Here is a 12783-nt window from a genome sequence, read left to right as displayed (position 1 = left end):
ATTTATCTTGGAAGAAGTTGTAATCAATTCCAGTTATGTTTTTTATTTCAGTATGATGAACTAAAAACCCATCCCATCTAAAGTAAAAAGCTTTCTCAGTATTTCTCCCTCTTAGACACAATTTGTCTTCTGTCTTCCTTTCTCAAATAGCAATTATCTATGGTCTCCCATCACAGCTTCATATTGAAACTGCCCTGCTTCAAATCCTACATTCTGTAGAATGGAATAGAAGCAAGCATGGACTTGCTTCTTTTAAAGGAAACTGAGATGGTGAGGGGCCTTGTCTGGCTTAAGTATTTGCTTCTTCACTGAGAAATTAAACTATACCAAATTTGTTTCAATAGGAAAGTATCCAGAAAAAATCCAGTTCACAAAAGAAAAGCCTTGAACATTGTATGCCATATTTCTACTTTACTGAGCAAGTTCAATTGGTTATACTGGATCAGTTAAGTCTGAGAGAAAAAGGCTTGATGAAGATTTCCTATGATCTGGAGCAAAACAGATACCGCAGCAAACAAGTGTAAAACATCAAAACAAACATTTCAAAATTGCAGCAACAAAGTGTTGGTACTGAATACCATTTTAGTGCTGCGTGTTAACCACGAACTGAACGATTTCTTTTCATCAGGAAGAATAATTTAAATACTAACTCACATAGACATCAAGGACTTCATTTGTTGGCCCATCAGCCAGAAAGGACTCCCCTGCAGTGCTGGAGATCTCATTGGGGCGTCTGTAGGTGAACATTGTGCCCCCTCCTTCGTACCTGCCCGGCCGGTCGATGGCCCAGTTACCGTTGATGATGGAGCGTCCCGAGCGGCTGCGCAGGGCTGCGGGGACACAAACACAAGCACTTGTCACAGGAAAGCCCCTTCCCACATGCAGGGACACAAACACAAGCACTTGTCACAGGAAAGCCCCTTCCCACACTGCTGCCCAGTCAGCTCCCCACAGCTGCACAGAACACTCTCAGGTATTCCTGAGGCCAGGCAACAAAGCTGATGAAAAGAACAGTTATATCAGTAAAAAACTCCACAAATAAACACAAAGCAATCTTAGAAAACTGTGTCTCAACATTTCGTATGTTTACGCTGTAGGAAAAGAAAGAAAAATCAAAGACAGCTTGGAAATCTTTTTCAACGGTTTCTCCTAGGTGGCCACGTGACTCTCAGCCAGCCAGCAGCACACACAGCACACACGGATGCCAAGGAAGTGGTTTTCCTGCACTTTCTTCCCATTGCATGGACTAGTTTGTGATTTAGGCAGAACAAATCACAGAGTCAGATACAGAAAACCAGTGCATTGCACAATGTAGAAGGACCAAACAACGTAGGAGCACATGAGTACCCTGAGTTGCCAAATGTTCCTGTTATTCTTCATGATGCCCTTTGGCTGGTCCCTCCACTTCCTCTTCAGAACAACTTTGTCAGAACATCTGCAGAGTCCTGACCTGCAGCACTGCTTGGAGTGCTGAGCATTCTGAAAATGCTCTGTAGGATCCCTTGCTTAAAGAAAGTGACTTGCAAATCAGATACTAGCCAGCGACTGATAAAATATGGATTCAATGTCCCGCTGGGCAGTGCATCCCTTGGTTATTATGGGCTAGTCACTGGTTTGGTGACATAGGAGCCTCTGTTCCTCCTCATTCCTATTTTCTTTATCTGTCTATGTGACTATAATTTTCAGTCTTTACGGTCAGAAACTCCTGCCACATATACACATAATTTATGCAATACTACAGTTGCATTATTTTACATATATACATACATATAAATATATACACATATATATAGAGAGAGAGAGGCTGAAACCCTATCAGACATTGCTTAAGGACACAGGAATGACAGAACCCTTAGTTTCTCTAAAGGCTCTACTCATGGATTTTCAATTTTATTACAAAAGAATTTTCTTTTAAATAAAAACTTTAAAAGAGACAATAAAATCTAGTAATACCCTTGGCTGTATTTTGCTTGGTAATTTACTTTTTAAAATCCAAATTAAAGGTACAAGCTTTGAACTTAAAAAAATTTAGGGTCAAGGAGCCAGTTATTCCAATTTGCTTCGTCTTCACCCTGTCTCAACAACAGTGATACTCAGTTAAAATGCTCTCAACATTATACACAACTATTTATGCTACTAGGAAAAACTTACATGCATGGCCTAAATGATGGGAAATTAGATTTATGCTACTAATTCCAAAGTAATACACATTAGAGAGAAAACTCTTATTTTTTTGTACATATTCCAGACATCTGAATTAACTTAACTAATCAATAGAAGCAGTCTTTGTGCTTTGCTGCAGGGCTCAGAACAGAATGTCCTATGAGAAGAGACAGTGACACTCCCTTGTCTTGTTAGGTTGTAAAATTCAACATCTTTTGACTCGGAGGGGTTGCTGCTGACTACCCAACTATTTATAATTTGCTTAATATTGATGAAATATTTTTATGAAAGCAAAAATGGCAATGAATTTAATGGCTTTGGATCAGACCCTGTAAATGTAATCACACATTTTGAACTTTTATTTTACTTAATGCTACATGTTTATTTTCCCAAGAGCTGTCATACATCCACTTGCTTCCTAGGTTTCATTTACTGACATGCCAACAAAACAATCTCTATACTGTGGACATTACTTGAAAAATATTTTATACAACATCAGCCATGGAAATGGCTTCAGCATTCCTCATATCGTGCAGAGAGGAAAAATTGCAGCTCAAAATATATTGCACACAGGCTAAACTGGAAATCCAGCCACATTATTTGCTATTTACACTTTTTTACTCTTTGATTCAAACAACTATGGATTAAAAACTTCTGCAAAATGTTTTAAGAGACTGATTTCACTTTGGTTTATTAATGTGGAACACTTCCTTAACTTTATGATCTGAGTATTTTTTCTTAGATTGATGCTAAACAAATAAGATAAATGAATCATCAAGAGCTCAAGGAAAAAAAAAGAGAGCTGGCTAAGATTGTTATTAATAATGCAACTGTAGAAATATGGCTGTCTGAAAAACTGAGTGCACATTAAACTTTCATTTCAAATCCATCATATGACACATTTGAAAGAGGCCTCTCCATAAAAAGGGAAAATGTGCCTCTTTTATGTTTTGATCACTCTGCATCCACCACCTCAAGCCTGCCCCCTGAAGAATTTTTATGGTGTTAATATTTTTAGCCAAAGCATGAAAGATTATGAGAAGCTTTACCATTAAGTCCTCATGAGGAATTCCTCATACATGCTGTAGCCCATTTAATCGATCTTTCATCTTGGAAACAACTTTTAACTAAAACTGTGTTGTTTACAGTGGCCTTCAATAATGTTTTGCATTGTGTGATATGGAGTATTTCAGGACCCAGAGTGATATGGAGTATTTCAGGATTCAATTCTGATTAACTTCTCCATATTAGTAGTTTGATATATATTTTAAGTGCCTTGCTGAATGACTCCTATTTTTTTAACCATATCTGAAGAGAAATATTTATGGTGTGGGTGTAGTACCTCACTATTTGCAGTACATTTTCACCCAAAATAGGCACAGTACCAATAACAAAATGAAACTTCTTAAATCTGGCAACAGCACTAACATGCAAAGCAATAGAGTATATTTTTCTGTCCTAAGGCTTTTCTGTCTGGGAGAACAGTGTCCTAAGTCCTACTTAATTGCTTTACAAGCCCTATTAAGGCTGCAGACAGACAGAATTGAAGTTCTTTCCCATACCCATGAAGTGTCTCCCATTTGGTCCTGCCCCACAGAGAGTGAAGCAGGGAGCAGTTCCCCTCTCTGGGAACAGCCTTGCAGCTGTGGCCAGTGGGAATCCAGGGCAGGGCCTGGCTGCTGGAGTCACCTGCAAATGTCTCACTGGTGATTCAATCCAGGGAACCTGCACAAGCTGCAGATGCATTCAAGTCAAAGACTGAAAAGACATCATAAAATGTTCTTTGATAAAGGTCCTCAACAAAGGCACCTCCAACAGGTGAGTGGGCGACATGGATGGGGCTCGCTCTCTCTGCATTTGCTTTGCAGCTGCCAACCAAAATCCAAAGCATCTTACAGGCAAAGTGCAGCAACTTTCTTGTTTTTTACACCATAAGCACAATTTTTACTTGACACATCACATTTGAAGCATTTTCCTTGTATTTTATTTTAACAAGCTTTCTATAGAAACACCACTTTCCCAGCACCTTTTAAGAAAGTGCCCAGGCACAGCTGCAGTAAATAGTCAAGACTACTTCTGAGTAACCACTTTGATGAAAGAAGTGAAAGAAACATGCAACGTCTCTTGTTTATCTTTCCTGCACAAAAATACATTATATGGAGCTTTCAGAGACAAATCTAAAATATTCACATATTGCATTATAAAAATCAGTGCAGGGCGGTGCATCTTATACAACTCAGCCCCACAGATAGCCTTTGGTAACATCTCCTGGGAGGTAAGTCAGCTGGCTTCATGGTACTAACCATGAGGAATGCAACAGGAAGAGAAACTTGGAAGGGAAGGGCTTGTTGGAAAAGTGGAGCAAATGGAAAAGTCCAGAAAGTGGAAAAGTGCAGCAAATGCACAGAGCTGGCCTTTAACTCTGAGCAGCCATACCCACAGCCTGCTGACCAGAGCAACTCCTACAACCAGTGGCTACTTCTGAATGCATTCCATCTTGCAAGACTGGCAGGCATGAAGGCAGGCTGTGTTTTGTGATACTGAATAATTTTTTGGAATTTTTTTGAGGATTTTTTTAATGTCTGAAGTTGTCTTCAAGTGCTTTTGGAGAAGGGAATTTTGGTTGTCTGCCTTTCTATACAATTACACCATAATACAGACCCCTATTCTTAAATATATTACTTATTTTTTATTACACATATTACTATATTACTTATTTTTTTACCTAGAAGAAACTTCAAAATCTGCTTTTTAGAAATCCAACAAACATCTTTGCTTACAGCTTTGAGTAGCTTGGACATATGCTTATTTTGTAATGGTACTGTTGAATTTATCCATGAACTGAGTAGTTGTCATAACATTGCAAATTAAATATGACACATAGTAATTATTGCTAGCATTAGCAGTCAAGCAATTGCTTAAATATTTTTATAGTAGGCATTAGATAAAAGTACCAGATTCCCAACACTATTAAAAGGAAATGATAATTCAAGTATACTATTATTTCCAAGGAAAGGTTTGCACAGTTGTCTTTCTTATCTAAAATATTAACAGCAGAACTTCAGGTCAACAGCATAATCTTGTTCAATAAGTTATTCAGATACTCTCCTTAGGAAGCTATCACACAAAAAAATCCTGCTTCAAAGGGGAATAAATTTGAAACAGTGAATTTCATTAAACCAATTTTGCCAAGTTTGTCCTGAGGTCCCACTTTGGCAAGTTTTACCCCTCCACCAAGACAGTGTCAAAAAAAGCAAGTACAAGAGATTCCTATTCGGTTGCCTTAGGTGTAATTTAGTGTTGTTTTAGTTTTGAGAAAGCAGGCATCTTCTGGGTGCATTTCCTAATGATTATGAGAGCAGCAAATCCCACTATCACTTTTTGAATATTCCAGATTCTTTTTTTTTACCTGCAAAAAGAAAATACTGTTTATTAGCTTAAATGCAATTATTTTGCAGTTAATCACTGCAAACAGAAATGCTCCTTTTCTGCACTGCAGCAAACAGTCACTTTCCATTTTGGAGGATCCATTGAACTAGTGCTTCCCCAATTTCCTCAGAGAGAAGCTCCCACTTCTCTCAGTTGTGCCTGCTCCTTTTTGTGCTTGACTCTGTAAGCCCTGCTGATGCATCAGCTCAAGGAAAATGCTGGGGCAGCAAAGCAGAACAGACAATTAACCACTGATGCAAATAAGTATTACAGGCTTTGAGAAAAAAGCCAGATTTGCCCTATAGCTGTACAGTCTGTTCAGGCCCAGACACTACAGCAGGTCTGAAGTCTCCATGGCTTCAGTAAAAACTCCAAAGGAAGAGCAGGGTCAATCTGCATGGTACCAAATATTGAGCTTCTGTCAGGAGAGGATGCAGGATTTCCCCATGCTTTTTAGCAGTCTTCTCTGATAGGTATTAGTAACAGCCCATGAAACAAAACCACATTAACTAGTCTAGGCTTCCTCTTCTGTCCTTTTGGTGACATGAGAAGCATAATTTGAGAAACCCCTTCTCTGACTACAGCATTCTCACACTGTGACTGCTGAGACCTTGGCACACGAGGTACTGCAAAATACATACACAGATATATGACCTGACACGTGCAAAATGTGACCATTTGGCATTTATTGTGCTTCCATGTCACTGCTGCTCTCCCACACATCATCCTCAATCCCAGTGGGAAGCAGTGTGCAACACTGACCTTTGGAAAACCATATAAACAGTAGTGTTACTCAGGCAGGGAAATGCTCTGCATCCTATTACCCAGCTGCTACACTGAGACTGTAAACCTGTGTCTGTGTACAGCCTGAAGCACTGAAAATGGGGAGCTCATGAAGCAGATTTGATGATGCAAGTAAAAACATTCATCAAAGCAGAATTTCAGCATTTTGTTAATTCTTGCACTGCAAGGCATAAGCATTCCTTATGAATTGCATCTTGGGTTTAATTTTCAGTTTTCTTCCTATTACTGTTTCCCTTCTTTAAAATTGCTCTAATAAAATGCCTTTTCCCATTTTCCAAGGAGGTGCTCTTGAGTGATTGATGACTTTTAATATTATTATTCCTAAGTACAAAACTAATAACACTTACATGATTTCAAGGCTTTCCATGGGGAGTAAGTTATGCCAAGGCAGTAATTCTGAATGTTCAGATATGGCTCTAAATAGCAGAGAATTAGGGAACACTAAAGAGTATGCTTATCCAGATCATATAATTTAGTTTCTAAAAGCATTTATTGGAGGCCATACTAACATTTCCCAGGAAAGTAAACGAAGGAATAAGAGAAAACAACAGAGATGAAGTTAATCTTTAGGCTAGTGCTATGTTTATGAGGTCTCTAGCACAAAACCAAACCTGCCTAGGCCTCTTTAGCATGACAGGCTTTATCAAAGTCAGGGAAGGGTGAAGGCATTAATGGTCTATGCTGTTCATGACATATGCAAGTATTGGCACTGCATCTCAATAACCACCACAATTAAACAGGCAACAACTCAGCTCTTCATCAAGGGTGCTTCAATTCCTACTTTGTACCAAAGTATGGACTGCAATGAGCAAAGAACTCCTGTTAGAAATACCATCACTCCTGAAAAATCCCTTCATTTTATCAGTCATGTATTACAGCCCCCTATACTGGGGGAAGCACAAGACAAGCTAACAGAAGGCCAGCACAACATTTGTTGAAGATAAGCATCGTTCCAACAAAATCTGAAAATGAGCAGATTCCATTATTCTGTGAATGACCCAATCTAAAAGGACTTACACAATTAATACACACAATGACAGTACACCTAGCCATTCTCTATAATTATATACTTCAAATACATTTTATTAAGTACTATTAAAATAATCTATAAAAACCTCTCTCTCTTATAACTTGAACAAAAATGTCCCTTGAGTTGAAGGGGTAGAAGTGGTTGACTAAATTCCCAACTCCACTAAAGTCTATGTAAATTTTCTGCTGTTTAGTTGTATGTAATTTTAAAATAAAAATACTGAAGAGGAAGGACAGAAGGACAAAAATAGACTGAGAGGAATTAAATATGAAGAGAAGGACAACACCAAGCTCCAGAGAACCGGAGTGAGAATCATACATGTCTTGTGTCTGTAACTATGTTGAATGTATAGCCCATTGCATATCTACTATTTTGTTTTGGGAAATGCAGCACTTCAAAGGAAACTCCTATGGTTCAGAAGACTCTAGAAATTAATCAATAGAGTCTAACTCAAAATTGTGGGCTTTTTTTAATATAGAAATTCAAAATCCCTTTTCCCACTCTTACTTATACATTCTTAATTTCTTTCTGTAAAGAAGGCAGGACATAACTGAGGTTACAGTTTCTTAGTGGCAGTGTCAGAACTTCAGCTCTTATAGGGCATAATTAGAATTTTTGTCTAAGCCCAGTAAAAAAGCAGGGCTTGAATTCTTAGCAATGTATTTCCTACCCTATGTCAGTAACATCAGGAAACAGTCTCCACTGGCAATAGCTGTAAATCAAGGATTTAGAAATAACAAACAACGTTCAGGACTGGTAGTCTCCAACAGGGATACATTTCCAGAGTAGCATGTGATATTTTAGCCATGCAGCTCCAGCTGAACCTGCAGATGATAGGATTTGTCTTAGTTCCATTATTTCAGTAAGAATCTGGTTCTTGTATTTCAGGAGTTGATTGGACTGGCTGCTAATGGCTCTGAACATGATAGCTGAGCCTCCTGGCACAGTTCAACTGCATCTTAGTGAACCCAGCACAGAAACTCAGCACACATTTGGCAAAAGTCCTTTGGGTAGATAAATGCAATTGAATTATCTTCTAATCTAGACACTACTTCAGTCAGAAGGGCCAGATTAGTGAAATGCACATGTGTAAATACCCCACTTTTTTCTCCAGCTGGCATAACAAAAAGTGTTTTGTACCTCCTTGCACTCCTGTCAACTGCCAAGAATTGGAATAATTGTATGATAGCTAAACTAAACCAGCAGATTGTGACATTTCTGCAGAAAAGACCACTCTATGTCACAAGAATTAAGAGCTGAAGTAGAAACTGCTTCTTTTGTTTGCTAAATAGCTTTTGTTCCTTGCTATGAAAAACTGGAGCTAATGAATACTCCTAAACTGTTTTGAATTTCAAGTGGAATTTCTCAAGAATTTTGGAAGCTCTGTGTGGTGAAGTTAAACACTGGAACTCAGAAGACACAGACTGAGCTGCAGAGCACTGCTGGGTCCCCTGGCTTAGGCTCGAGTTGCTCTGGCCCTGTGTCTGACACTGCTGCTCTCTGGAGGCCCCTCACACACACCTCGTGGCTGGTTTCAGGCTGGGCTGACACCGCACTGAGGTCCCAGGTACACTCAGGTCTCAGTGAGTGCTGACACTGGCATGGAGGAGAACCTGAAATGGTTTCCCTGTCCTGGCAGGAGCCCCCAGGGTGTTGGGGCCCGGCAGCCACGGGCCCAGCAGGGCAGGCAAACCTCAGACCAGGGGAGATGAGGGCACAGAGAGTCGAGAGCAGACAGAGACCAGACTGTGGGGGGAGAAGATGGGCTCTGATTAATTAATCCTGACCTTTAGGGTAAGGATACAGGTGCTTTGATTAATTCAGTGCCCATTACAGTAAGGATACAGCCACAGACTAAAGCAGACAGACTGCCCCTGCCCAGCCCTAAAAATTCGCCCAGCTCTTCACTCATTCTTTCTTCCAATTAAAGTTGACAACAGCATGTAAACCTTAGTCTTTCACTTAAAACAACAATCATTCATTACACACCCTCTGGAGTATTTGACTCCTAGTGAAGAAAAATGACAGACACTTGGGAGAGGTTGTCTCCATTTACCTGAGTACACTCTTCCAGAAGAGGAAATCTGGCACAATAAGCTGGGTGGTCAGAGGAAAGCTGGAAATACAGCACTGCTATCACCTTCTCAGGCATTATCTTCTGGCTATAAAGGCTTGGAGCAGTATCACTCATGTTATTGTTTATGTCAGTTCACACATTTTAATATAAAAAAGATGTTCGGGATGGAACTGATTTGATATTTATTTGACAAAGCCATCAAACCATGTGAAACACACAACTGATACCTGGAGGGAAGCCCAGAAATCTATAGACATGACAAAGCCAGAAATCATCACATTTTATTGATGGCTTTTATAGCTCCAAAACCAACAAAGAATATGACTGAAATATTTTACAAAAAGTAGCACAGGATCATTCCAAATACAGAGAGCATTTCAGAGTATCACATCTCATTCTATTGCTGTTCTTTATTCCCAAGCTACCTACTAAGCTAATGAAAAAAAAAAAAAGTTCTCTGATCAAACTACTCACAGAAACACAGGAAAAAATTATGGGTTTGCAAGGTGTGAGTCTAACCTCAGACCATCAGATAACTCTGGCTAATTAATGGCAGCATTTTGTCTGCAGCACAGATGAAACAGTGCAGTCCAGATTCCAAACAGACAATAGAAGAAAATGAGTTAAGTATAGCTAGCACAAACTATGTAATTATTTTGCCATCAGGAACTGAATTTATGTTTTTCCAAGCATACATGGGAAAGAATATATTAATAAAAAGAAAGTTTCTCTCTTCTTTTAGCAAGAAGTAACTTATTTTTTCCCCCTACAGTGTGCAAGCAGATCACTTGTAAACAGTTCTGCAGACAGTTGCTCCTAATTCTAAAGTTTGATCTTCTAGACCTCCTGCATCAGCCCCACGGGTCTCCTGATCAATGCACTGTACAGGGACTGTTATATACAATGGTGTCAAATTATAGAACCTGACTGAAATTAATTTATCATTCTGAACATTAAATATTCAACATTTCAGAAGAAAGTTTCTAGCATCTCCTTAGGAAAAAAATCCTTGTCTTTCTATCTTTGATTAAGTCTTATTAAAGTTTGATAAGCTCTCTTTTCCCTTTAATAGGATATTTCCAGTACCACCTTTTCAGAACCATAAAAAAGTGATTAAATACAGCCCTAATTTTTGCTTAAACCCAAATTCGTACACTCCATAATCTATTTTTTCTGCATTTGAGACAGCATTTTTCACACTGTTTACATTAATAGTGAATTTAATTTTTGGTGAAAGTACATCCAGCACACATAGTTTCATACTCAGCTGGGAACATTTTTTCCATGTTTGAGATAAATAAGCAAGTCTTTTTATGAATGCTGTCTATGAGTGAAGAGCCTTTTAAATATCCACCCTCCCAAAGTAATTTAAACTAGTTTCCTGTTATAAACACAAACTAATCAATTACTGCAATGTAACATGTTACACATGTCGAGGAAATATTTGATGCTACTGAAAGTTAGCACAAACTCTTAACCAATGGTACAAAGTCTTCAACTTTACATAACCTATTTTAATACAACTCAAGCAAAACCAGGAGTTTTATCAGGGGGAGGGTAAATAGAAAGAAATCCACCTTTTCAATCCAGGTTTTTGTGGACTAGACCATGATGACTGCCATAATTTCAAGTGGTTACACTCCCAGGCCACTGCCAAATCACAAATCAAAGCACTGATGTTTCTGTGCTCGTTGTATTCCAGGGACAGGACCTCAGAGAGCCCCTCCCAAAGCTCAACACATGAACAGGGCAGGCTGCCCCTCCCTGGGGGGCTCAGCTGTTTATCTCCACACCCTGGGATCCTGGGGGAAAGGCCATGGCTTGGGAGAAACTGCTTTGCTGCAGTCTCTGTAATATCTGCTGAACAACTGTACGTGGCCTTTGCTTAATTACAGCTGTGTCACTGGAAGCCCACACTGCAGCCTCCACTTCACCTCCGACTCCTGACTAAGGAAACACTGAAATGGTCTCACTGCTGACCACAGAACCAAGAAAAGCCTTTGGAGAGAAAAAAAGCCAAAGAGAATCAACTGTATCAACTTCAGAAAGGCTCTGGGATCCTTTAGAGGTTAGACATGTAGAATGCAACTGGTTTGTGCACAGCACAGTAGGCTGGGAGTAACTGCCAAGGCTTGCAGAGCTTGGGTAGGTATTTTAAAATATAAAGCAATTGAACTGCAGATGCAGTCACTCAATAAAGCTGCTGAGTTACCTACATTTAAAAAGATGCACAAGCTAAGTTTGAATAAATTAAATGAACCAAAAATGTCTGTATCAGAGACTATTATACCATTCCAAGTAATCACCAATCCCCACATACTTCCTTGATGATTTTATATAGATATAAATCCAGGTTAAAATATTTACTAGCATTTTAAAAGATGTATTGGTAGAGTGAGTCTTTATTGGAATGAGTTTTGGTATTTCCCTTTATACTGCCTTTCACTTAGCATCTTCTTTCCCTTACTTCCTCCAGCATTTCTTTTCCATTTACCTTGTTTGTTTCTATACTAGCTGCCTAAAAAAAAGTCTGACCTAAAGCACAAACCCTGTCTGCATCATCCAAAGTCATAACCAGCTGATCCAACAATGTCTATTCCACTCAAGCCAGTAAAATCATCACATGCATCTGTACTGAGATTCTCTTCTGCTCAAAGAACCCACCAAAACACAACCCCAAACCAACCCAAATGCCCAAAAATAAACAAAAAAGGCAACAAAAGGGTTCAATTCCTTTCTCAAATACGAATGTAAACACACTGTTTCTTTCCACTGCTAAAGCCTCATGAAGAGAAAGACTGCAGGGCTTTGTAGCACCATTTTCAGTTACCACCACCCTGAATAGATGGCTGCTGGTGTCACAGCAAACTGAGCTCAGTGTAAACACACAGGGCCAAGGCTTCTTCATCACTCTCAGCCAGGAGCAGGGCAGGAAGCTCAGCACTTCATCCAGCACCTAACGCTGCAAACAGCACAAGAGCTTCAAGGCACTGATCAATAATGGTTTCTAATGCTTACTTAAGCAGAGTAGGAACAATAAAGCAGCAGAAGAAAGGGAGCACATAATTGGATTAAATTTGTAAAGAATGAAGACCTTATTGCACAAAAGCAGGAGTTTTTTAATTGGTGTTTGTGCACACTAAACAAACAGACCAAAGAGCCACCTCCATGTTACAACCTGGTCAAACCCCAGGATTACTGCTGCACTCTGAGGGGTGCCCTCTGTCACCCTGGTTGCCAGTGACCAAAAAAGACAGCATGTTACTGCAGGCTCACCTTT

General features: G+C 39.3%; 1 protein-coding gene across 2 annotated transcripts in view; it reads right to left on the bottom strand.

Moving 5' to 3' along the window:
- Nucleotides 1–12783, bottom strand: part of THSD4 (thrombospondin type 1 domain containing 4) — a 238741-nt gene that overhangs the window by 29551 nt on the left and 196407 nt on the right. For both annotated transcript variants that reach the window (XM_036389920.1, XM_036389921.1), the window contains one exon: nt 655–830. In XM_036389920.1, the coding sequence (XP_036245813.1) occupies nt 655–830 (176 nt within the window). The remainder of the gene's footprint in view (nt 1–654; nt 831–12783) is intronic.

Source organism: Molothrus ater, chromosome 13, assembly GCF_012460135.2.
Source record: "Molothrus ater isolate BHLD 08-10-18 breed brown headed cowbird chromosome 13, BPBGC_Mater_1.1, whole genome shotgun sequence".
In the NCBI taxonomy this organism is placed as follows: Eukaryota; Metazoa; Chordata; class Aves; order Passeriformes; family Icteridae; genus Molothrus; species Molothrus ater.
Note: the sequence above shows the minus strand (reverse complement) of the source record. Positions and strands in the feature narration are given on the sequence as shown.